Below are 27,964 nucleotides of genomic sequence, written 5' to 3'. Positions count from 1 at the left end.
AACAAGGAGATTGTGTCTTCAAAGCAAACTAATTAACATCACAGCAAGAAAATCCAAAATCTTAGTGGTGTTTACTCATGTTCCATTCATTTTTCGCATTGTTCTTCCACAATGATCCTACGTTCAATTGACTACCTCAAAAAGCCTGCGGCAGCTACTTTAAATTGTCTTTAAAAACAGAGCAAAGTATTTAAATATAAGCTAGAATAGTATAGTTTCTCTGCAGCAACAAATTTTCTTGAAAATTTATGCATGCATGGAAATTCAGCAGCCATGGTAGACTCAGAATGTCACATAACCAGTGGCTTAACAAACTCCTGTCTACTAGATAAGTATAAATTTATTCAAAATAAATATTATTTTATCAAATTTAGTGGGATAATTAGCCATACTGGAAACTGTCACATCAGCAGAGGCCACTATCAGTGAGAAGAAAAGATTTAAGGCCAGCATGAAGTCAGGATGTGGTCAGGATCCCTGCAATGTTCCCCATCATCTTCAGGTCAGTCATATAAGTTGACTATGTCCTGTTTCCTCTCCAGAGTTGTGGAGTCAAGAGAAGGGAGGAGACAGGGGTGTGTAAAGGCCTTCAAGTGGTCAACTGCAGTAAGGGGAGAATGGAGTCTTTGGGTCTTTGGGTCTCATTTCTATTTAATGCCTGGATGCATAAATCCTTAATATAAATCCTTAATAACTACATAGAAGTCCATTACTACCTATATCCCTTCCCCTGACTTCCCACAGCCTCAGTCAATATTACAGACAAAAATAGTCTTTAAGGGCATCAGGATAAGTATATAGGAATATATTAGTTCAGAACCTGAAATATTTTGCTGTTCTAGTGAAGTTTATTCATTTTTCCAAAGTGTCTTATTGATATAGTTGTAACATTCACTTCATGATATAGTAAATACTATGCCATTCTTGTAGTTCCAAATGTAGGCATTGTGTTGCTGGGTTTCTAGGATGCTACTTGTATATAATTTGCTGATACACTATTCTTGAATAAAGGTATTTTGTACCCTAGCTTCAGCCCTCTGTAAACATACTTCAAGATTCCACTTGAAAAGTGTCCAGGTAGGAAGAGCTTCTCAAAAGGAAAAGATAAATGTAAGTTTAATACTCATTATGAGGCTCAGTAAGTTGTATTTATTTAAATAAAAAGAAATATACATCATTGATTTAGTTTGAAACTGCTATTATAAAAAGATTTCTTTCAGACACAAAAATATTCAGGTCTAAAAAAATGTATGGATTGTAAATAGCTGCAGGGAACTGAGCAATTGCTCCTATACAGAACTCTGAATTATCTAAAAGTTTTCTACTTAAAAGTACCTGTTCAAAGCCAAAGTTAGTGGAAGATTCCAGCCTTGAAGGAAAATGAATCTTGAGCAAGGAAGAGAATTTTCCCAGTAAATATCAAGAACAGTTCAGTCTAGGTGATAAGAATGAGCCTTGAAAAAGAGAAATTATCTCATTGACCCTGTCTGGCTGCTCAGGTGAAATATTCAACTGAAAAATCTCACAAGAGAAGACCCTCATGAATGAATGGTGATGATTTAAGTCAAAAGAGGACAAGAAAGTATTATTATTGCCATTTGGGGAAATGGCTTAAAGTTCTTTAAGAATCAAAATCACCGCAAATCAGGTCACTGTGGAAACAGTGCAGTTGTTAAAACATGATATAAAGAAAAAACTGAAGGTGAGTTTTGCTTTTGTGAAGGCAATATAAAGCACCTGTACAGGGTGGGGATCAATAAGGGTTACTCCATCTCCCTCCCACGCCCCCTGCCTATAATTTGTTAGAAGGTCCCTGATCAAACTTCATGATTAATAAAAGACAAATCTTCATAGAATTTCTTTACCATCATTTTTATGTCTAAATTATGCTCATGCAGTCCTACACATTCTGAATTCTATGAAAATGTGACACACTGAAAATGCTCTAGGTCTCTAATGTGTAAGTTCCACACATCTTTCAAGAAAAGTCAATTAGAAGAAATATTAGCCTAGTTTCTACAATTTGGAGTAATCAAAAGATGCCATTAGACATTTGCTTAATTCCTTTGGAATTAAAAAGACAGTATAACTTGAGTTCTCAACATAACTTATTGTTCAGCATCTTTAAATGTAGCAAATGAGGTGGGTTTTCATATTTACATTCTGAATGTATTCCTAGGGAGGAAAAATGGAGCAGCAACTGCCAAAGAAGCAGCAATAACTTATTAACTGTGCCCATGGTGGCCTTAAAGTATGGCATGAATAACAGCCTTAGAGACTTCCAAAGATGGGAGCAGTAGGGACACCAGGAGAACCTACAGAAGTATTTCAAACAGCTATTTACATGTTCAAAGAGAGAATATAATCAACAGGGTTGCAACTGTGAAGTTAATAAATCGGTCTGAGGTCCTATCACAAGGGACTGTTACATATTTTTTAAAGAAGTCACTCAATCCCACATCTTTTCCCTTTTACAGTTTTTGAATAGTAATAAATTTACATCCCAAAGGTTTTCAGGGTGAGAATCATATTGTCTGTTATTTCTTCAATAATAATAAAAATAATGATGTTGATGGCAATTATGAGAACGACTATCCTTTATATGCATCATCTTATATAATATGCATTTCATCTTAAACAATCCACTAAAATCAGTGCCATATTTTCCTCATTTTTGCAGGAAAGGAAACTGAGGCTACAAGAGATTATGTAAATGCAGACACTTCTGGTCACCTACCCACAGTCATCCCCAACTACCCCATACATGTGCACATTCCTTAAAAACAATACAACCATTTTCCTCCAGGTCAAGAAGATCTGGAGAGAATCAGGACCCTCCAGACTCCAGAACCCTCCAGTGACAAATGCATGATGTGCAGCTGTTTGACAGATGAAACAAAGTGAAGGAAAACTCAGGAGGACAGCATCGAGAATCCCCATAACAGGCCGGATGTGTTGGTTCATGCCCATCATAATGTACGCTGTTAGTTAGTGAAAATGGCTAGGCTTAATAATGGTTAGTTAATAAGGCTGGTTAGGTTATTCCCTGGAACAGCAAACAGAGATGTCATGGAAATTAACCTGAATCTAGTTTTTGGGAAAAATATTCATGATTTTAGAATGGATATTTTGGGCAAAAATTAAGGTATATGGAGGCTTCTGTTAATTTATCTAAGTAGTAATTCTGAGAAATGCCTCCATGAACTAGCAGGAGATGGAGAGCTCTAGAAAGTATATAAACTGGTACATATGGACAAGGATTTCCTTATGAAATGGGGTCCAACCTGGAAGGGTGGTAGAGGTGCTTTCGTTTGCTAAGGGTCCTTAACTCTGCTCTACTTTTCAGAAGAGATTTCCTACATATTGGAAGAGAGGATAGGCTGTGGCTAACCAGGGAGATGGTACAAGACTTTGAGGAGGTCAACAAAAAATCTTTAGGATGCTCCTTTTAGTATCATCTATCCTTTTAATGACCTAGAATCCTTGGTTGGCTGCTCACAGCATTTGAATGGGTAATGGAATGAGTGACCAGGACTATTATATCCATATTTTTAACATTGCACCCAAAGACATGAAGGAAGAAAAACAACAACAACCTTTACATGGACATTGATATTAGAAAAGCAGTTACAATAAGCAGTTCACAAAATTAGCAGTGAAGGGAAATCAGGCACGTATGGAATATTTTCTTAAATTACTTCACAGGGGTGTTTTGAAGTTATCTGAGTTACCATATATGATGTGCTTAACACAATGCTAAGCACCCAACAACCACTTATTACTATCATTATTGGCAAAGCGGGTCCTGTTTTTGTATTTCGCAGAGACTCAGCATGGTTAAACAACTAGCCTAAAGGCCCACAGTTTAATAAATGCTAAAGACAAGATTTGAATGAAAGACTTATGAACTGAAATTCAGTCTTCTTTCAACACACTATAATGCCAATTCCATAGAACAAATTTCTTCTGGTCTAATTTATTCCAAATAAGTTTATATGGAAGAAAAGAAAAGAGAATTTCTACCCAGTGAAATAAAATTATGATTTAAAATGGTCATTCACGTTACAAGACACAAAATGCTATGGGTTGAAAAATGCTATGCTACACTTATTATTCACAACTATTTTATTGGTAAAATTTGCATTTTAAAATTACTTTATAATCCACATATTGCAGAAGATAACTGGGCTCTGATTTAGTACTTTTTGCTGTCTTAGAAATTGGTGGTGAAATATGATTAATAGCACAAATATTAAAGGTAGATGTTAGTGCATTTGTGTGGAACTCAGCATTAGATTGTCATTTCTTTTTCCTGAATACACTTGCCAGTGTGAGAAAATGGTGACAAGTTCTAATTATAAGGTTATTATAGTGTAGAACAAAGAGCAACAATCTCTGGAGGTTCTGGAGAAAATCCTTCAGAGATTTTTGCTGCTTAGCTGAATCACAAATTCTTTGTTACCATATGGACTTCAATGGAATCTAACAATTCTAAAAGTCTCTGTGCTAGCCAAGGCAAATTTTCTAAGATCTAAACCACAAATGCTGGTGGAGGACTATTACATTACTTAGAAGATTTGACACTATCATACAAGAAGAGAATAAGTTAGCACAAACATAGTTGATAATGAAAAATCTAAAAAAAATAAGTACAACTTTTTGTAATTTTTCTTTTTGTAATTATACAGCCAAGTTCCTTCTCTATGATTTCTACAAGTGAAATCTGTGCTGGTTATAAGAAAAATGTTTAAGAAACTCTAGCTAGAGTCAACTAGAGTAAATGCCAACTACATTAACTAGAAACTTAACCCAAGGTGCTCTTAATTTGGGTGGCAATCCATTTAGTTTTGCAGACGTCACAGTGAAAATCATGTGCTCTGCTGATCTTGCTTCTAGACTGATAGAAATAACATGTGCATTATGTCGCATTAAGAAAATCTCTTCTGTCTGATTAGGATTTAAGATGGGAGTCATCGCACTGATGTGCTTAGTTATTAGCAAATGTGTGCTCCACTTACACGTATAAGGATTTCATTCTTTGTCAAACCTTTTTTCCAGAACCAGTATTCAAGCAAAGATAGTAACTTGCCATTCATATATGTCATATTGACATTTTAGTTAACCCCTTTTCCCACTTAAATACCAGAGTGTTCAGAACTATTTTCACTTAACATTTGGGGCTGTGCTCACTGTGACATTAGGCTTTTTAAACTGGGTGTGAGGATATGCTGGAAGCTGAGCTCCAGTAGAGTTTAACAAACTAAAACATAAAGCCACTGTTTTGGAGTTCCATTATATTAACCCACTCCTAAGAGCATTCTATACTGAATGGTAACCAAACTAATTTTTGATTAGTATTCCATGTACAATGTTACTTAGATTACTTATATATATATAATCATATGTAGTCATAGTAACTACTTAGTGTACTTTCTTTTTTTACTGAAGTATAGTTGATATACAATATTATATTGGTTTCAAATATACAACAGAGTGATTCAACAGTTATATACATGATTAATTCTTCAACCAACTAGTGTAATTACTGTATTTTAAAGTGTACTTTAAAAGCATGATAAACTTACCTTAGAGAGCCCACCGACTTCCAAATAAAAGCAGATAATGAACACATTCCAGGTGACCCAGAGGGCAGTCCATACTGTATACTAGAGAGAAAGTGTGGGGAGAGGGAAAAAGAGAAGAAAAATGTGTAGATGAAAGGCATGTACTAAATAAATCAGTAATAAAAATGTCAATAAGTCTGTCCTCTGGGAAGAAACAGGGCATGCTCAGAAGCGTGTTCCTTATGTGGTCTCCTAAGATCTCCAGAAATTGAAAATCCAATATTTTCTACTGCTTTCAGTAGAGGCCAATAAAGCTAGATTTATTTTTAGAGTGCTTTGCTGACTTGGAGACGCAAGTTAAATCCATGTTCTGACTTGACTTCTGTTTTCTGAATATTTGCTTCTCCTGGGAATGCAATCAGGCAAATTTTCTTTGGGTTAGCTATCATCCCTCTCTCATCTAATTCTTAGGTAACTTTTAAACAGTCAAATTTTATGGAATGCTACTCAAAACCCAGCACTTCCCTATCCTTGAATGAAGATTGTGTTTGAAAATGGATGTGTGGAGTAAAATTAACAACTTTCCTCTGCTAGGCTACTGTATCAAGAATGGAGTGTGTGCCTCTAATATAATCATACACTACAATCTGCTCATAGAAAGTATTTGTTAGATCACAGAAATTGACAAACAGGATTAAGAATGAACAAATGAACAACAGATTTCCATAATGGAAACTACCTTCCCACCATATCATCCAATCAAGTCTAAATGTGCTAGCCTAACTGATAATTGGTTTCATTCATGTATTATATATTAGGAAATCCCTTCCTCAAGAGTATTAGCTTGAATTCAGGTAGCCTTTGATCAAGAAGCATCAATGGAGAGGGTCTCAGGGCTCAAAGCATCCAGTTATTGAAAAGGAAACTGAAGCCTGGAAAACTGACGTACACATTAGCTTGCATGACCAAGGATGGAACTCACTCTGAGAACACAATTAACAGATCAAATACATGGTTTAGTCATTCATTTTCCTTTACCATAGAAATCTATGAATTCTTAATTTCATAAGTCAGCACACTAATTAAATTTTTGCTCTCTGGCAGTGATGATAATCATTATATGCTCTTGTCAAATTAAAATAAATTTTGAAATCATTTCATTAGCTTTTCCTATGCTGTGTCAAATAAAAGAATTTATGAATTTCAAACACTGTGTAAAATATCCATGTTACTATTAGAAACCTTATCAGAAGTTTTTGACTATTTGTTAAAAGAAACTTATTACTGTTCTTTTCTTTACATTTTGTATCTCTCTGTCATTTATATTTTAAAGGCTTTCAAAATAACCTCATGTAGTTGTGTAGTTCTAGAATTGGTTACATCTGATGTCACATCATATATCTTTTTTTTCTTTCTGAAAAGGAGGTTTTGCTTTTGCTTTGTTTAATTTTGTTTTTCAAGAATAATAAAATTATAGTAATGAGTAAAACTCCAGAATCATTGGAAATTTAGAGAAGTTGGCAAATATGTTAGAATGTTGATGTAAGTTTAAATATATATCAAGGCTTTTGATATTTGCAAATATTGTTGATACTGCTATCTTCTGTTAGTGAAGCTTCTAGTCTGAGTGGACTAAGGCAGTTTTGAAAATGTACCAAATGCATTGAAACACACTTTCTGAACCGCAAAATATTCCCACAAATTTTGAAAATAGCTAAACTACATCATCAATGTACACTTTTTGCAAACTGATTGAGTCACAATAACCATATCAAATTTTAAAGCTATTGCTTGTAAGAGGGCAACTGGTACCTGCTATTTTTTATTCTAATTTAATCTAATTATGAGTTTATTTAAATGAGAGAGCAGTGCAGACCACTAAGTTATGAGAAAACATCCGGTGATAAAGGTTAAGGGAAGGACATAAAATAAAGCAAAATTAAAGTAAGGAAATGAATTGAATTAAATGCAAACCTTTACAACCTATAGTTATAACAAATGCATAATAAAACAAATTGATTTAAAAATCATAACTGAAGCTCAGTGATTGAAGCATATCCAGGATCTCTCACAAATTGTGTCATTGATGCTACTTCTGAACTTGCAAAGAGAATTACCAAGCTGAGTAGACTCCAGTGGTCAGCTGCTAAATTCTTAACAATAAAGAGTCATTACTGTGATGCTTTCTGTGTTCCTGGTACTGTGTCAAGCACTTTGCACAGATCAGGTCATTACACTAAAAATTGAGGCAGAGAGGTAATCATTTGATGAACTAGGCAGTATCAGCCTTGGGATAGGAATTGCAACAGTTCGCCCCCAGAGCTGGAATGCTTAAGCATTACATGACAGGCTTTATTCTAAAAGATCTTCACAAATGGACTATGGGTTAATTTGCAAGTTAACACTACACCAAATTTTGCAATTTATCAAGTGACCAGTCAACAAATTATCTATTTACCAAAAATTTATTTCATTTATGTATATTCTACAACTGGCAATGTTCTTTGAATAACAATTCCTTTTATATTTTGCAACTAATGTGTTATGCATGATATAAATATCATGTATCATGTCTTTTTATAAAGCAATATTGTAAGTATCTTTCTTCCAATACATTACTTTGTTAAGAATAAAGGACATTTGTATGATTGAATTTTGGATTGTTAGGGGATGAAAACTATATACTTCAGTGTGCACCTGAGACTCAAAGTCTGTGCACAGAGATAAAAGGGGAAGAAATTTCTAGCAATACAAACCCATTCATACACATTTACCTAGGCAAGAAGTATTAGGACAACATAAGTCATCTTTTTGACATGGGTTATTTTATTTATAATTCAATTGAAACAAGAATAAAAAATGAGATAAGACTCAATTTTTGGTTATCACAAAGCATGCATACATGCTCTATATCCACATAAATATATTTGCAGTGTGGAAGAGTTAACTTCCCAATGTAAAATAAAATATTACTCTGTATTATTGTCTATCTATCTATCTACCTATTTATTTATCCTACTTTGGTTATGCTCAGTTCACATATTTTAAATCCTAATTTACATAGACAAGGACTATAAAGATGAAAAAAACATGTTGATTAATTCTATGTAACTTCCTGAGTATCTCCTAGTTTTGCATGGATATTTCAGATTTTTAAGAGTGAAATTAATTTTAGAAGGCTTGCTGTCTATTTCTTCCTTTCTGAGCAATTAGTCTATAACATGAATTATTTTTATTTCCTGAGCTTATTTTCCAATTACCAGAAAGGCCATTTATTCATTCATTCACTCACATGTGTATCAATCAGATACAATATTATGCACAATATGTTAGACTTATAAAAAAAATAGGTAGGTTTCTTGCTTTCTCATTGTTCCAATGTTTTCTGGAGTTCAGTATTCATGTCCAGAAGAACCTTAAGAGCAATGTACTATCCTTTTATTTTAATGGTCAAAAAAAGCAGAGCGAAAGGGAAAAAAAATAAGACATATTAAACTTTCAATCATTTATCAAGAACTTCTTCTGTGTTAGGTTATGCTAAGCAAGCCACATGTATTATACAATTCTCAAAAATGATCAGAGTTAGGTTTTTATAAATGAAGTAATTATTATACAAATAAAGCAAATAAATGTCTGAAGTCTTCAAAGCCAATAATTGGTTGAAAGTGAATTTAAATGTGAGACCAACTCAATGGAAACTGGATGCTCTTAACAGTCATGCTGAGCAGTAGCTCAGGAAGGAGGTTAAGGATGGCCTACTAGGGAAATTTCCCTACACAAGAATTCAAATTAGAGCAAATTCCTGTTCTTTGCACATGAGCATTTGCATAAAAGTCCAATTAACTAAACTGTGGATGTAGCAAATTTACTTGGCATTTTTTTTGTTAATTTTAAGACAGGTTTTGAGTTAATTATAATTTCAAAGTTCCTATTTATTCAAAAATTTAAATTAGCCAATGCTTCTGCATTTAAATTCATTTGAAACAGCTTGATTAAATTATTGCCCATGAAATAATAAAGATTGAAATAGTTCTAAGGCAGAATCTCATTTTGGAATTTATAAGTAAGATTTCAAAATATTTGATTAAGAGTAAACAGACAGGAGCAAAGAGCTGACTCTTGAGCAGTACTTTATGAATGGTAAGTATTATTTCAAAGCCTATGCTTGGCTCTATTTTGACTATAGAAACACAAAAGATACATTCAAATCCTACAACCAAACTCTTAATATATATACCTTGACTTGCAGCTTAGCCAAAATATATTTTAATAGTAAAAGAGTACCACATGATAAAGTTGTCTTTGTGATCTAAAATTAAGCTAAGTACCTAATCGGCAGAGCTAGTATCCAGAGGGAAATTATTACTCTTCCATTTTGTGACTTGGGTGCATTTTTCTAATAGCCTTTGCTGTGGGACCTCCTCATTACAATGGAAGGAGCTCTCAACATTATATTTGTTAGAAAAAATTAGATGAGGAATAAGTCAGTAATGGTAGGTGTAGGCAAAACAGCACATATTATTTTATCATGTAATCCTCAGCTGAGTTCAGATGCAGATAAGCAAGCAGTAGGGCAGTTTCTGTTGCTGAATGATAGTTGACATGTTCTGAGATAAGAAATCCCTGTTCAGACTGTCCTGTAAAATAATTTCATACAATAACCTTTCATTCATATGGCATTTGTTCATTCAGTATTAAGCATCTTTAAAGCCCCATGCATACTGGGCTAGTCCCAGAATACAGCAACAGATGGGCACAATGCACAATCTGCCTTCCAGGAGAACACTGCTGACGGAGCCAGAAGGGCCTAGAAGCATGCAGTGCAGCCATGCAGAATGCTAGGATGGCAGGAGTCACCAGCACCTACGGGAGCAGAGTAGGAAAGCACTTATCCCAAGGTATGGGGGAGGCTGGGGAAGGCTCTTAAGAGGTGACCACTCAGTTGAAGGATTATTGGGAATTTTCTAAATGGATAAGGAGAATAGGGCATTCCAGGGAATGGGTAGAGTGGGTGCTAACTCAAGAGGCAAGAACCAGCGTATCATCTTTGGAAAACACAAACCATTCAGTATGCCTGGGTTGAGGAAGGAGAGAGTGAGGAGGCAGATTTGCAAGGAGAGATAAGTAAAGAAGCTATTTTATAAGCTTTGATTTCCACTTTCAGGATTTGAAGTTTGCCTATAGACATTGTAGAGCCTGTTCTCCATGGTTTTTTTCCTCAGTACTTTCATAAGGGTCATTAATTTTTTGAAATAAATTGCGATAATTCTACTATGTTGCCAGAAATGGCAATGGCTTACCGTCTGTGTTTCGGGTGTTCCAAAATATATTACTTTTGAAATGGATGAAATTTAATTGGCATTATTGGTGATTATTTCAGCCGATAAAGGAACCTAATACTAAGAACAGTGCAGGTGAGCTGGGGAGAAATCACCTGCAATCCAAAAGCTTTTTCTGCTCGTGAGAAATCAGTAGGGTTTCTTGACCTAGGTTTCCTCTTACTGCCATTGAAAGTTGGTGCCTCCTGAAACACAGCTTGACTGAGGTGACATATGCCATATTCATTTTCAAGCTTTTTCATACCAGAATGAATCCCAAGCCACCAGTGGTAGTTTCTAACCAAAGCATTCATGAAAACAACTCAGGGACAAACTGCTGTGGTGTGATAAATGATGCAGCTACCTTTCCAATAAAGTGATCATCCCAGTAAAGACATCTTTTGTGAACATATTTTCCATGCTCGTGGATTCATGATTCTTCAAGCATTTCTCCCAAACAGACAATGTATATGTTATATGTTGATATAACATGTTATAACAAGAGGTAATTTGGAATCCCACACAGTTAACAATATTCTATAATAATCTGAGGAAGTGGGGTAGGATCATTTCCAATATCAAAATTTATACTGACAATGATATCACATCATCTGGAATCTGATGGTGGAAACAAAGCAGAGATTATGATAAAGTAACTTCATAAACCTAATAACAACGAAGGTGAGGCAGACAAATTTTCACTTCTAGCACTTACAATTTAGGTTCCTTGGGTAAGGCACTTCATCTTTCCTTAATCCTCTCCTAGTCTGTAAAATTAGGGAGGCTAATATGTACCCATAGAATATTCGTGAAGGTTAAACCCAGTGACATGTTTGGCAGGGAAAGCTTTCCCATCCATTCATTGCTTTCTTTCTCTCCCATTCCTGGGAGAGGGTCTTGAATAAAATAGCAAATGAAATGATCAGATCTGGTTGGCATATGCATTAAAAGGAAAATCAAGATGGGCAAAAACATGGATTGTTCTCTTATAGATGTTTTTCTTTTGAAGATTCTGAAAGATCTAAACATGCCTCTTCCACACATAGGAGGGAGAAGGGAGAGAAGGAAGTGGAGGAAAAAGACACAAGAAAAAAAAAAAAACTGATGCCAGTTCTGTCATAAATGGGCTCTGGACTGGTAGGGAGCCAGATGGGAAAAACAATGAACACATATTTATTAAGAGCTCATTACACTCGTGTTCTTAAAGAACTCTTTGCCTGTGTGGGCAGACATAAACAGGAACAAAGTATAAGACATGCTCAGGACACAGAGCAAGGAGTGATTAACTGTTAGGGTGCATGGGAGAAGTGTGAGCAAAGGACTGAGGAAGGGCTGCTGGAGCTGGAGCATAACCCCCAAGCGGGGCTCGGGGGGGGAGCGGCTACTGGATGGGAGGAGTAGGTGCTGACGTGCGCCAACTCTGCTCTCCCACAGCTCTGAAGCCAGCTCAGGCCGTCCCCAGGCCTCCACCCCACTGCTCTACTCAGTTCGCTTTCACTGCCATTTCATCACCTCCTGGGACCCTGACCCTGTGCCTCCCCACTCCTTAGAGTGGAGAGCAGGGACACTAATTACATTCTTTCCTACTGATCCAGCCCCAGGACAGTATAGAGGGTCCTCAATAAATAATGAGTGACTGGGAACTACTGCTACGGCCATCCTACTACGTGCTCTGGAGGGCTTCCGCTCAGAAGCCCCTTGGTCCCCTCTTGACGGTGAATCCACACCTATGCTGCGGACTTCAGCTCCGCCATCACTGGGGCAGGGCCAGGTCAGTCTCCCCATTGTGTATCTCCTGCCCAACGTGCTCCTTTGTAAAATTTGCTACAGTTGCAGCTGAACACTTAGGTGGGTGGTTATCTGATCAAGGCACACCTGTCTCACTAGACTGGGAAGGCAGAGAATACCTGTCTGTATTTGCTCACCAATGTACCCCATACTTAACATAATGCCAGATACATAGCAGAAACCCAATAAAGAGTGTTTGAATGAGTTAGTAAATGAAAAAATGAAGGAAGTTAAGAAAGAAAAAAGGGAAGAAGGGAGAGAGGAAAGGGAGAAGAAAGGAAGGAAGGGAGGAAGAGAGGAAGAACAGATTGAGTGTGAGACTTGAGTTTGGCTGGCCACGAATATTCTTAGACTTTATCCTGCTAATAGTCAGTAAGGGTTTTAAGCCAGTGACTTAGGAAAAGTGCACAGGACACACTGGACAGGAAGGAGGCTGAAAGCAAAACGCTGGTCCATAAGCAAGAAGGAGAGGCCAGAAGCTCAACCAGGGCAAAAGCTGTGTGAAGAAGGTGCAGGGCTAATATTTAGACGGTAAAAGCAATAGAAGAGATAATGTCGCTAATGTAATACCCACAGCTTCATTCCATGGCAGCCACTGGTTTCATAGCCACCTGGTATTTTGTGCTTCAGCAGAGCACCAACGTCATAAAATAAAATGGCTGTTGGCGTAAAAGTGCTCTGTCTTCATACCAACAAACTAGAATGTAGAATCCAATAGTAGTTGATATTATGCATATTAAAGGATCTGGAACTGCAAGATCAATTCCATGAAACACCTTTCTAATAGTTTATACAGTGGCTTGGCAGAGATTATCTTTCGGAGAAGAAAAGTAAAGCAGGATTTATTTAGCTTCTGCAGCCCGCTGAGCGACAAAAAACGCTCCAAGCACCCAGGGGCAACAACTCTTTTTGAGTGCAGAGTCCCTGCTGCGGCCCAGTTATCTTCAGCTGCATGATATGCAGAAGATACAATAATGCCAATTTTGAGATTCAAACTAAAGAATTCATGCATGTTGACAGACAGGATTGAATTAAATCAAAATTGAAAGGTGTGTGTGTGTGAGTCTATGGTTTTCTTCTATGGAGGCAAAGTCCCTGCATTCAAGAAAATACTCACTGATCCTAGTGAACACTGTATATTTATTCAGGCTCAAAGTACATTTTAGAGTATGGGACTCCTGTTTACCATTACTTGTATGTACTTTTTATTTCTCACCACCTCCTTGTACATGTAGCCTAAAATATTGCTTTTTTAATAAAAAAGAAAACTAATTATTGTGAGTAATTTCCATTCAGTTGTGAGGCACAGCAGACACTTCATGAAGCTGCCTACCATGGAGGGTGTGCTGACCATGCCTGGCATAGTTTGGAAAATGGATTTATTCTTAAAATTTATCTTTAAAAAATGGAGAAATGTTCAGCGATATCCAGTGTGAAGTACATTAGCGGAGGGTATCAAATGCCCTTTAGTACATGCGTTTGTAATGTTGTAAATAATTAAAATTAAATTATATTATTATTATCAGTTAGCAAACAGTTATGGCTAGATAAGTTTGGTTTTTAGGTTTAGTGACATACACCATTGAAATGACAGTTAATGCACATTATATTTCATCATAACATCAAACCATAACCAGACCTACTCTATCCAAACCCCATTTTAAATTTTCTTGTGAAACTAGAATTCAGTTACACTGTGAGTCGCACTGTGCCTCTCAGACATACAATCATGATTCCTAACATCCACTGAGTTCTGTCTTTTCCACAGAAAATTGCCTCTTAACAGAATTCAGTACGTGAAGGCTAGAATGGCAATGCCACATCATAACAGAGGCAGCACTTAAATTACGTTATTAAGCTTCTTATATCAAATGTGTAGTGTTTCTACAAAGAGACATGATAAAAATAGGACTTACCACCACAATGTATCGAGGTCTGTACTGAATGGTTCCAAACAAACCCAATATGACGACTATTATATGTAGAAAATTTCCAAGAATAGGTGCCCACTGGAAGCCAAGGAAGTCAAAGATCTGCCTCTCTAATGCTGAGAGCTACAACAAAGCAGAGAGAGAGGCCGTTAGCAGCTCAGCCAAGCCCAAACATACTGTGTTAATCTTTATTTCACAGCTAGAGAAGTCTGCATATTCAATTTCCACCTCCCTCATGGACATCATTATCCATGTGATGCCTATTTTGTCTATGTTTTATGCAACTTCTCTCAGCAAATATGCTAAGATAACTTTGTGTATTATGACTGCAAATATACATCGGTTTTAATCTAACTGGAAGTAGAGATATACTCCTTACATCATTTTCTATAGCAGCAAATGCAGGCAGATATTTTGTGACATCATACTCTGTAACATTAATTCATCTTTTTTTTTAGTAGAATGATTGCCTTCATGTACCACTCTTGGGATAATAACTACAGGCTTGCAATGCTAAAACTGGTATCTTTTGGAAACAAAGAAACATCCCTACTTTGACCTGCCTTCCTATGTGAAACATAAATTCCCAAGTCTTCTGCTTGTTTCTTTCGTTTCATTAGACAGTCATTGGTGATAATACCTAATCACTTTTTCAAAATGAAGCTTAATGATTAACTTACTATGGGTTCAAGGCCCTGATGTGAAACTACAGTTAAACTCTCTTTGAAACATATTTTATTGAGATCAGAAACCTACATTAAAATTTATCTTAGTTTTGGTAAAATCCTTTTTGAATACTGAGAAAGTATAGGGCCATAACACTTTTAGACAAGTCATCATTTATTATATTTGCAATATACAACTACATTTTAAATAATTATAAATGTATTAAAATATAAACTTACATCATTCATGATGAAACAGATGAATTTCATATAGTTCAGTAAGTGCTAATGATGTCATTATCATGTACAAATGATATTTATCACATTCTATATCTAAACATTTTATAATTCCACCTGCTGTATTTGGACACTAATCTTATACAGTTCAACCATTTTCTAGATTTACTTTGATAAAATAGTAATTCTAATAAAATGATCCAATGATTAGCCATGCTCATGGAACCAGAGTAGACATATTTGAAATGAAAATGGCACCCCAGGTATTTTTCTAGTTATGTGGCAGGTGTACAGCTTTAATTTCCTTGGACATAAAGAAATGTCCTGCATCCAATAAGCTGAATTTACCTTGGTTAAAATTCACCTTCACCAAGCTGTAGAGGAGAAGAGAAATGAGCAAATGCCCAAAGACAGCCACACCAGAGCCACATTCATTTCATGGGTATTTCCTGACCATCAAGTGATTTGTCACCATCCCCTGCACTCATGAATGGGAAGATGCACAGGAATGGCTAAAGCACAAGATCATCAAGCAAGGTAAGAAGCAGCACCACGTTTTCAATCCCCTGCTTGTCTCTGCTTTTCTGACTCTAATTAGGTCCCAGGAACCTTCACCTAAAAATGCAGCATTTTATTTATCGTTCCATCAGTGATGTAAATATGCAGTTTTTAAATGTCCAAACAGGGTGGATGTGCTCAGATAAAAAAGAAACTCTGAAGAGCAGCTGCAGGCAATTTATTCTGAAAAGCAACCCTATTTTAAAGCTGTCACCCATCACAAAAACCTTCAAAGTGAACTTTTCAAACAGAGAAAAAACCCATTTTCTCTTCTGCCAGAAGATGCCTGGATAGCATTCTCTTTTATGATATTAAAGAAAACACACATAATGAAAGAGAAACCAAATTAACACCACTTACCAGAAAATTTTCATCCTTTATTGAAAACACTATATTTCTCTATTATTAATATTTATTCTCTGATAATTTACTTAAAAATGGGTTTACAATGGTCTTAAATAAGAGCAGAAATAAAAAGATCATAAAAAATTTAAACAGGTAAGGGTATCATATCAAGGATCAGGTGAGAGCTTGCAATAATGGCTATCCAAACCATGAAAACTAGATTTGAGTACTGTATTTTAAAAAATCAACTAAAATAACAAAAACCCCTTCAAAAATAAACAAAATGCTGCTGCATTTTTTACTTAATTATTTTATCTAATTTCCATGTTTAGCTACCTAGTCATTCTTTCATGGGCAAATATCTTGCGTTTAAATGTCATAATCTCTAGGACACAACATTTTGCCTTAGAGCTTGACATTAATAATGACCCAGAGCCACTAAATGAAATTAAATGATAACCAGGTTGCTTTGTTAACTCAGAAAGAGTATGAATATATTTTAGAAATATCTGTCAAATTGTTTTTTGTCAATGGTGTGATGGTGTAGGCTTGGAGGTGCACATTGAGCCACATATCTTACCAACTTCATGGTCAGTGACCTCAGATTAGGAATTAGACATCAGCCTTTATGGGAATACTTACAACATGGACTTTGGGAATGATAAAAATCAGGGTTTTGTTTATCTGTTAAGAGAACCTATCATTAAACATTTCCCTGCATCTCACTGAATTCAGTACCCAAAAAGCAGTGGTTCTGGCTCAGGAGAGCAGCACGAGGAAATGATCAAATGTGCAGTGCCCAGTCCCAGTGAGAGCAGGGGGCTGGAGGGCTCACAGAAGGTATCTGCAGAGACGCCACAGCAAAGAAGAGAATGAATGAGACATTTGAAGAGCCTGAGGTTTAAATAAAGAGATTTCAAGAAAATATAAAGGCGAGGAGACACTCCAGAGAGAGCAAAACCAACTAGCTGCCAGTTTAAAACAACAGGCAGCAGAGGACAAAAACAAACAAAAAATGGAATCATTTCTAAGTGCAAGGTAACATAGGTGTAACTCTGCAATCTGTAATGCTGTGATGAGGAGTGTTTCTTTTCCTAGGAAGTTAAAAAAAGGCAATCAGCATCCTAATAAAAAGGAAGGAAAGAAGGGATAGAAGGAGGGAGGGATGGAAGAAGAGAAGGAAGGAAGGGAGACAAGTCAGCCATGCAAGGAAAACTCAGTTCAAAGATTCCAGGGAAATTAAAATGGGGAGTCATTTTGAAAGTAAGTATGAGAAGCCATTGCACACTTTTATTGAGTGGCATTAGGGATGGGAACATCGGAGCTATGGGAAAGAAATGTAATCCTAGCTCATACTTAGGGTTGCATGAAAAATATTCCACACTCATTATAATATACATGTTGCTGACTGGATTGTAACTTTCAGAATCAAATTGTAGAAAGCTTGAAAGTCTTCATTATGGTTATGGAACAAAGTGTAAGTATGATTCAACCACATACGGTATTGTTGGACAGCTACTTCTGGGGAGGGTCACTCCTTGCACAGTAGGTGAAACCTCAACCTGGGTGGGGGAGCATTCTTGACTCTGAACTAGAAAAAAATCATTGAACAGGTCAGCAAATGTAGGTAAAGAAGGAATGAATTAAAGTGAGAATAGCAGTGAATAGCAGCAGCTGTTTAGGCAGCAGAGAGCAAGAAGAACAGAGGGAAGAAAGAGAAGCTTATTGAACTCCTCCTGTTCAGCATTGGGAAAGTCCCTTGCCAACTCCTAAAACCAGGGTCACCTGGCATCAAGTGTCTGCTTGAATCTGCACAGCATGAACACTAAGCCCCTATGACCCCAGGATTTGGGGGAGCCACAGAACACTGAATGGAGTGAGATTATGTTCTGAGAACTTCCCAAAGACAAGAAAGGCTACTAAAGAACATGATCAGACAGCTCTAGTCCTGTCTGGGTCACCCAGGCAACAGGAACTTGCAAGCCCAAATCAGAGCTCTCAGTAGCCCCTCCTTACTTATCTGAAGTAGGACAGAGAGAGTGAACACTTGTGTTAAAGTACGGAAAATAAAATGAAATAGCAAAGTAACAAAGACACCACTGTAAGAGTGCAGAGACAAAACGCAATAAGTTGGTAAGTGAGAAGTCTTTATTTAAAGCAGAAAGTACACATTCAAAGAAAGGGGAGTGCAGGCAACTTCAACTTCAGAGAGGAGACAGACACACTTAAGGGCTTAGGATTCTTTTAAGGCTTTCAAGAATGGGGCAAAGGGTAGAGGATGGTGGTGTGTAGGCTTGACATGCAATCTCATGATGTCTCTCTCTGTTGAGATACATTACATCACCCTCCACCATCAGTCCTCTAGATAATTCTGTAAGATAAAATTAACACAAGAAATTTACTGATCCTGTTCTTTTCCAAAATAGTGGTTACCCTCATGCACTGTGAACATAGCGGTTAGGGCTGCCTGCCCTGCCTTAAGATAGGTTGTTGGCTGATTACCAAAGAATATGTTAGGAACCTTACCTCCTAATTTCCTGGTTTTTAAAATGGAATCTTAGCCTTAAAATGGAGTACTTCCTGTTCTTACTATACTGTTTATATCCCAGCATTTTCATTATATGCAGGAAAAATTAATCTTGATGCTTTTCACGTATCCCTGCCCTGCCTCAGTATGTCTAACAGAGGTTATGAGAGGTTGAATGTTCTGTGTCTAAAAATCGTGTGCATGCAGCAAGGGCAGCAGCGGGGTTGTAAAACTCTTCCTACAGTGTCAGGCTTCTTTTCTTTGATTTCCTGAGTGTGTACTTTCTGCTTTAAATAAAGACTTCTCACTTCTCAACTTACTGCATTTTGTCTCTGCACTCTTTCACTGATAAGCGTCTTTGTTACTTCACTATTGTGTTTTATTTTCCATACTTAAGCATAATCTCCACTCTCTCTGTCCTACTTCAGGTAAGTAGCAGACTTCAAAGTGGAAATGTTTCCTATAAAACTTTGAACCATGAACCACACTCCACATTAACCACACACACTCCCAATAGCTCAAGAAGAAGAAGAGTCCCTGCGTTGTTGTTTTATGCTGAAGCAATGTAGACAAGGACAAATAGGTGCACCTTTAAAATAAAGTAACTTTCTTATTGATCCCTTATTATGTTTAATGTTTCACATGAAATTTTGCATAATTGCTCAGAATTATTACTAATTGTGAAAATTAATTTACACTGATTTGAAGAGTTATAAAAGCTCCAGCTGACCAAATATTTCCTGGGCCTTTACTAGGCTGGGTCTACACAATAAGCTTCTGCCCAAACAGAAGCTGGGTAAGAATGCTCATTCTTCAGGAGCCAGTACCCTTGGAGATTCAACTTCACAGTAAGAAAAGTGAGCTGCCTTTTGCTCTCATTCCCCTTAGGCTTCTCCTCTGCTCACCAGAGACAGACACACAAAAAAAGATCCAAACAGGGTTACTTATGTTGGCAGAATAATAAGAAAGCATTTGTTTAAAAGACAGTGAAATAAGAGCTATTGTCTCATTGATAGTCTCTTCTGTATAACCTCTAGCCTAGGAATACATGTATTAAGTATTTTCTAACCATGAAGGTTCAATTCTTTCCTGAAAATGAGAATTCAGAAGTTCTAATTAACAATCTTACCAGCTAAATTGATATATATCCCAGGTCATTTCAAATAAGTTCTGGGTTACTGGAGAAGATTTTTCTATGTCTGGCAAGTCCATGCAGCCCCCTGCCCCACCACTCAGCACTCTTGTGTCCTTTGTTCTACAATCTCTGAACTATTCAAGTCCCCAAGGACTTTTCATGCTTGAAATTGATGATGCCCAACCTTTGTGTCTGCAAACCTGGCTTAGGCCAAATTCCTTTCTCATATTTTAAGTTACAACTTGTGAATTTTATTTATTCATAGCTCTGAAAATAGAGAATAGAGAAAAGGATCAATAGCATGTATGTCACTATTCTACTTAGTAAAGACATGCCACAGAGTGTTCTAGTAACTTGGAGATTTACCAGTAGGTTAAAGTAGGTGCTATTCTAGAGAAGTTTCTATGTGTCTGTAGACAGGTAACCATGGCATAGGATGCACACACACTTCAGTGGATTCAGGAACTCTAGATCTGGCCTGCTTATGGTTTGGTTCATGCTCTGAAGACAGTAACAATGTTAAGGGTTTTACAGTCTCTGCATGATTTTTTATCTTTGGTAGGGGTTCGATGGCAAAGGCTGTTCCAGTGAATCCAGAAGCCAATCATTTAGCGAAATGACTAAAGTCAAATCAAGTTTAATCTTTTGCCTATTGCTTGATCTTTAGTAGCATATGCAGTGGGCTGAATGATCACAAGGGCCTCAGCAGCTTAGAAGAGGGGGATCCACGAATGCTCAGAGGAAGAGTATTTTCCATAATGCCCAGTGTGACTGAGTTTTGCTTGAACCAGCTTCACTAGGTGAAACAACTGTCTCCTGAATATTCGAAAAGTCTTCTTGAAATCTGTCTATGCATTTTGACTCCCTATATCTGGAAGTCAAATGGGCATTTCCTGCTCTTACAATTCAATAATACAGATGTAAACTACTTTGTTGAGTAAACAATACTGGAAACTGGAAGACAGGTACGTTATGTTGCAAATCTGTTTGAAGAAATATGGAACTGTGGGTAACATATCAAGGAAATTTCCTGTTAAAAAGTAGATACTATACCACAAATGACATGACAGATTTATGGAGGCTGATGAGATGAAAGAGTGTACGTGAAGGATATTTATGTACCACAAATTCACTCAGGAAAGTTTTTTAGTGTATTTTGTGCACTGACTCTGCCTATCAACTGATAGGGAGACAACTATTTAACCAAAGTCTCAATATGTCAGAGAATAAGCCTGTGGACTGAAGAAGTGCTCAAAAGCCTAAATGAATAATAATACTATGGATATGACATTATTTAACATTTTAATTTTTTCGTATCTATTAATTTAATTAGATGCTAACAAAATAGGTTAAACATTATTATCCCTATTGAATAAGTGAAGAAACTCAGAACTATCTACTAATTAGCATCAGAGATGAGGCTGGCATGTTTATGTACGGACCCTATATTCTTTCTTCCATACTGCTCTGAAATCATTCTGTAAAATGCACATTGTTTAAAGAGGTTAGATTCTGAAATACTGTTTATCACAAGAGTTAGAAATACCACAGGACACATAGTGGTGTGTTTTATGGTTCAGTCCTCTTTCCTCCTATTCCACCCAGTTCTAAGTGGGGCAAGCCTTCTCTCTGTCCTTCCGAGGAAACAAGGTGCTCCTGTCAGAAACTTACAGGCTGTGCTAGCTTAGTCAAGTTTCAGCTTCTTCATCAAAAGTTGATAATAATAAGCTTTGCCTTGTAGATACTTTGCTATGCATGTTGAGCACAGAGGTGCCAATCAGTAAGTCCCAATGGTAGTGTATTCATTTCCCATTGCTGTTTCAATGCTCTAAAAAATCACTATGAACTTAACAGACGTTTATTGTTTTCCATAGTTCAGAAGTCCAAAATGGGTCTCACTGTGCCCAAATCAAAGTGTTAGTGAGACTGCATTCTTTCTGGAGGCTCAGATTTCCTTTGTTGACTTTTCCAGCTTCTGGGAGCTGCCACATTCCTTGGCCACTTTCCTTCCTTTGTATTATAATTAAAAATTTGTGATGCAGATATTAGGATTTTGATGTAAATAAATTTAGTTTTAACTCCACTAAAGTATCTGTAAGGCTTAACTATTAGTAAAATAAGGCTTAATGGAAGAGAAAAGATAAAAAGGGAAGGGAAAAGTTCAATACATCCCAGTAATACCCTATTTGAAATGAAAACATTATGAATAAGTCTTTATTCTTTGCCTAGATAAAATCGCTTTCATGTTAATAATGAGGAAGATCACTTGAGCTATGTCTAGTGATAGCACTACTTAGCACTCTTGTAGCAGTTTTGCAGAAGAGGTAGCTATTGAATGGGGTTCCCAAAGAACGGTGAAAAGTTTTCATGCAAAGAATGGTGGAGGCAGAACAACTACAGAAAGAGGCAGGGCAGAGCATTCTAGTGTTGGAAAATGTTTGATGTGCTTGAGACAAATGAATTTAAAAATATTCAATTTAAGTTCCTATATTAGTTTCAAGTTCAGTTATTAAATTTAAGTTCACTTTTAGGAATTTATCTTAATTGGGCAAATGTAAAGGCAACATTGTGTGGTATTAGACAAATACAGACTCTTGGGCCGGACAGGCTGGTTTCAAATCCTGACTTAGTATCATGATCCTTTACCCTAAATTCTCTGCACCTAGGCTTCTCATTTGTGAAATGACAGAACCTATTTCACTGCACACTAAATGAGGTAATATACATAAGGCACTTAAATCTGTGACTGTTGCACACACACACACACATAATATACACATACATGTGTGTTTGTATTATATGTATACATGTTTGTTCTTACGTAAGGATGTTCACAAAAAATTATGTTCATAATGAGGGGGGATTGGAAACTAAGTATCTGATATGATAAGATATTAAAAGCATATGATGATACATCCATAAAATGAAATACTACATACCCTTACAAAATAATGTAGATCAATATGTATTGATATAAAAAAACTAATCATAATATATTATGTAGAACAAAATCATGTGTATGTATAATGGATTCTATTTGATAACAATAAATTTATATCTATTTAATCAACAAATATTTGAGATCTTTTGAAGTGTATGAAATGCTTGTGTAGTTCTGCATAAAAATTAGGTGCATTTGTGTGTGTGTGTAGAAATATACATTAAATACATTAATCTAAATTATATTGAGTGGAATTTGGGTTGTTTAAAAATTATTACTATTCTAATTTGTCTAAAATTTTAATCAAACTTGGATTACAGGTGTTAATAAAAAGATTTGCTGTGTGTGTGCGCGTGCACATGTGTGGTTCTCTATGGGTGTGTCTTACCTCAATCCATAGTAGTAGATTTTACATCTTGTATAATGTAACAGACATTCTGAAACAAAATATCAAGCAATGCTTAATCTTATTATGTGTGCCATAGTGTGGTCTATTTCATTAACAATGCAAGCCTAAGCCAACTAAATTGATTTCCAACCAGTGGGTCAAGAATTGTAGTTTGCAAAGCACAGGTGTAGAGCATATGCTAGAGAAGGTGGTTCATAAGGGGAAGATGAAGACCAAGGTGAGCTTGGTCAAAGACTTTGAGATTTTCCTCCAGGAGTTAGGAAGCCAATCAAAGAACTCCTCATACACCAAGGAGCTTCATAAACAGTATTATGCTTTGGAAACCATCGGTCAGAGGTTTGGGAGTGTTCTCATCATGTTTTGTAATGGGAGCGAGGAAGTAATGGGGTGAAAGATCAGACCTATACCGAAGGGAGGTAAGTGGTGAAAGCTATTGCAATTATCACATGAGAGAAGATGTGAGAACCTGAACTGAGACAGTGGCCAAGGGAAGTGAAAACAGGGACAGCATGGAAATACTCAGGAACTAGAATCTCATGGCCAATTTCACGTGAGAGGTGAAGGATGAACCCAGTCAAAGGGGCTGACATCTTCACTCCAACCAAAGAAAAGGTGCTTGGTGGATACTGTTACAATCACTGAGAGCTGGAAGAAAAGTAGTTTTGAAGCTAAAGTGTTTGAATCCCTTAAAGAAGGTTTTGTACAGCATCAAATTACATATTCCAGTTATGGGCTTTCCCTGCTCTTTTATTTTAAACGCAAAGTAAAACCCAGTCCACCTTGATAATGCCTCAAAGCAAGAAGCTGTGAACTTCCTAGCTAAGCTCAATATAGGTACGGAGACCCTTTCATCTTTATCAGTATGCACACAAAAAGCCAAGTACTTTTCAATTTAGGTTAAGCCAAATATCATTAGAATGCTTGAAATAACAGGTAAGGACTGGGCAAAAAAATCACGTAAGGAACCTAAAGACTACTAAAAATAACTTTTGGGTTACTTACTATTCGGGATTATTCTAATCACTAAGTCTCCTCACATCTACCCAGTTAGTTTAACTAAATCTGCAAAGTTTCAAGCTATGGGTTTAATTATGGAAAATAAGGTTCTTATAATTAACTTTTAAAATATTTCCTTTGGCAGCACACATTTTTAAAGAGTCTTACATTTTACCAAGAGAGTGTCAAGAGAAGGGTTTTCATACTTGTTTTCTAGCGCTGCAAACAATGATGTGAATAAAAGACAAACAATACTGTAGAGAAGATGGGAAGAATACTGCCATTCCTCCTTTAACACCAAGACAATGATATTCTGGGTAAGAATTTCACAAAAGTTAGGCAGAAGGGAATAATCTATTAGCATTTCTTCTAATAGGTCTCTTAGTGTCTAACAAGGGTGATTTCATCATCTGATTCAGCTTCAAGTATCATTTCCCTGCCAGAAATTAACCCACAGCCCAACACCTCCAACTCTGTCAACCAGAAGCTGACGTTAAGAAATGCAGTTCCCATCCACGAAGAGCTCAAACCCAGAATATGGCAGCTACTTTAGCACAAGCCCAAACTGACTATTTGTTACAGAACAGTGGCTGGAGATTGCAATTCAGTCCTCCAGCAGAGCCATAATGGGTGCAAGACCCTCAAATTGAACCCCTAGTCTGGGTGACCAATACCAGCCCACAAGCAGCTGGCAGGAACATGTCTGCCACGGTATTTAAGACTTCCATGAGGTTTTACTTAAATGGCAATCCAGGATAAGAAGACAGAAGAGAAGAGAGACAGAACACTTTTATGGGCAATGAGTTTCTTTGAGGGCTTTTTTTTTGGTAGTGGAGAACATCTGCAAGAATTCATTTTTGAAAGAAACCCTTTAAAGTATACATTTTCAGTAAGAGCTAGATTTTTCTTTGGGAAATAAAATGTTTCTTCTATAGAAAAAACTAGAACATGTCCAAGTGTTTATGCTATAGAAAAGTCATTCTCATCTGAAAACTAGAATGTACAGTAAACTTTTAAGTAATAAACAGTTAATGGTGTTAAAGTAGGTGCGTACCATTACCTGTATATTTTCCTTTTCTCTCCACCTTTCTCTTGAGACTCTAAATTCATTCTGCAGCAGCTGCTTGAGTGTCCTGTTGCTGTTCATAGCCTAGGCAGGGTGCTGGCAGTAAACTGCTTACCAAAAATGGAATATATCCTTGATTCTAGAAATACTGAAAACTAAACAATGTTTGATGGGTTTCTTGTGTTAACTTGCATTTCAGTTTCTTTTTTGCAGTTATCCTAACCAATATCTATGACCTAATTTGGTGAAATGATCTTCATTAACTTGTTATATGTGTCTTTATTCTTCAGCATCTCAGGGGACAAACTGAATTAACCAGTTTTTAATCATGCTCATACTTTTTGAACATTAAAATGTTTCTCAAAGGACCAGTGAAGCTTGGTCAGCCTCATAGTTTCCAGTTTTTTAGATTGTAAATGTATAAACAGACTAAATAAAAGAGATCCTATCAGATGATCTGCCTTCTGGGCCCTTCACGGGTGACAAGGGTTGAGTGAATGCTCATTTTAGGAGTTCTGATGCAGCTATGCTCATCACACAGAGATACCTGTCAACAGCCTGAGCTTTCATCTCAGCCATGCTCACCCCCTTGCTTTCAGTGTGGATCCATATTTGCAAAGGCCTTTATAGGGATAATGGTTTTTCTCACAGTCTATGTACAATGTATATACACTTCCTGTTCCATACTGTAGCCTAAAGTGATTTCAGTGTTACAGAACATATTTATGGTGCTTTGACCTATGTTTCAGAGAGCTTGATATTTTAAAATAAAAGAAGGGCTAATTTTTATTACAAACCTATTTCCATTTCTGATAAAGTTAAGGGAAGAAGAAAGAACTAATACTTACCCATCACCTATGGTATGCTAGACATTAAATGTAGTATCTCATTAAATACTAATTTTAAAAATGAGAAAGAGGGTGTTTTTACCCTCTAAAGAGATTTAAAAGGCACCTAACACACTCCAGGGACATAATAAGTGAGTACTGGAACCAGGATAAGGACATAGGTCAGTCAGACTCTAGAGTCCAGAGTTTTTATACCACAGTATGGCCTTTAAACCTTGAAGATTAATTTCTACATGGCTTAAATATTTTATAAAAAATATGTGTACGGTTTATAAACTGCATCTGTAGACATCTTCTCACGTGTACCTCTTGCATGGATTTCTGATCTGTGGTAGCAAGGTTATAGGAACAAATTCAACAAAACACAGATTTTTCTCCTGCAGAAAGATGGACTAGACATACTAAGTACATTTGGAAACCTCAGACATCATGTTTAAAACAACATAAGAACACTCTGAAGTGGGAAAGAAGAAGGCAGTGCAGCCAGCAACCTAAGGAATAATGAAGTGGTGATTTTCTTGGGTTTTCTTTTTGCTGTTCCTAGGTTGGAACTGATAAAGCTGGTAATTCAGAAATGTCAATGGGTGCAAACAAAAAAAGTACCCTTAAATGTGCTCTTCCTAGCCAGAGGACCAGGAAAAGAGCAGCCTACTAAGGAGAAAACTTTTGGACAATAATCACCCACTCCAGTTAATACTACAGAAAAAAACAATGGCTACTTCCTCACTGATGCCAAGAAAGGCTGAGTACGGAGCCTAGCATTCCACCCCAGTGAGGACGTGAAATGGCAAGGATGGTGTCAGAGAAATTCAAAATAAGGAGCTGAGACATTCATCCTGCCAGCCAACAATGAGTCCGCTCCTCTTCCATAGTGCAGAGGGGGCCACATGAGGAGCATGAACTTGCACTCTCGCCTGGCACCAATTACCCACTCTGAAACATGCTCTCTCACCACTGGGGTATAAGATGAAGACCAGTGGAGAGCTGAGACTTTCACTGTCACCCAGAGGAAATGAGCCTCTTCTCACCATGGTGTCAAGGGAGACATTTGGAGAGATGAAACTCCCATTCACACCCAGCAGTAATGAGGAGCCCCCCACCTCAGGTGTCAGTACTGTCTCCGTCGAGAACCTGTACTTCTATCGCCACCTGGCAGTAACATGGTGTCACATCCACTTCTCTTGCTAAAGTGGTGTCAGGAAAAAAGAGAGTTAAAACAGAAGATGTAAACAAAATCCAGAGTCTCAAATATAATACAAATTTCCAGGTTTCAATCAATGTCACTTGCTATACTAAGAATCAGGAAGGTCCTCAAACTAAATGAAGAAAGATAAACAATAGATGTCAATGCCAAGAGGAAAACAATGTTAAAATTATCTGACAAAGATTTTATAGTAGCCATGACAAAAATGATTCAATAAGCAACTACATGCATATTTGAAACAAATTAAAAATTAGAAAGCCTCAGCAAAAAATAAAAGTTCTTAGCAAAGAAATAGAGAAAAAAAGAGCCACATGGAAATTTTAGGACTCAAAATACAGTAACTGAAACAAAAAGCTCAGTGGATGAGGTCAACAGCAGAAAGAAGAGGACAGAGGAAAAATTAGTGAAATTGAAGACAGAACAATAAAAATT

The 27,964-nt window shown here is 36.7% G+C and overlaps 1 protein-coding gene across 3 annotated transcripts in view; it reads right to left on the bottom strand.

Annotated features, from left to right (window-relative positions):
• Window positions 1–27,964, bottom strand: part of NKAIN3 (sodium/potassium transporting ATPase interacting 3) — a 632,099-nt gene that overhangs the window by 314,813 nt on the left and 289,322 nt on the right. For all 3 annotated transcript variants that reach the window (XR_012128208.1, XM_073229590.1, XM_036998295.2), the window contains exons 2-3: window positions 14,587–14,724; window positions 5,586–5,666 (exon numbers count right to left, since the gene is read on the bottom strand). Coding sequence is in view for 2 of the 3 variants with exons in the window: in XM_073229590.1 (XP_073085691.1) it covers window positions 5,586–5,666; window positions 14,587–14,724 (219 nt within the window). In the remaining variant the exon portion in view is untranslated. The remainder of the gene's footprint in view (window positions 1–5,585; window positions 5,667–14,586; window positions 14,725–27,964) is intronic.

Source organism: Manis javanica, chromosome 2 (genome assembly GCF_040802235.1).
Source record: "Manis javanica isolate MJ-LG chromosome 2, MJ_LKY, whole genome shotgun sequence".
Lineage (NCBI taxonomy): Eukaryota > Metazoa > Chordata > Mammalia > Pholidota > Manidae > Manis > Manis javanica.
The sequence above is the reverse complement of the archived record's forward strand: the minus strand, read 5'-3'. Positions and strand labels throughout refer to the sequence as shown.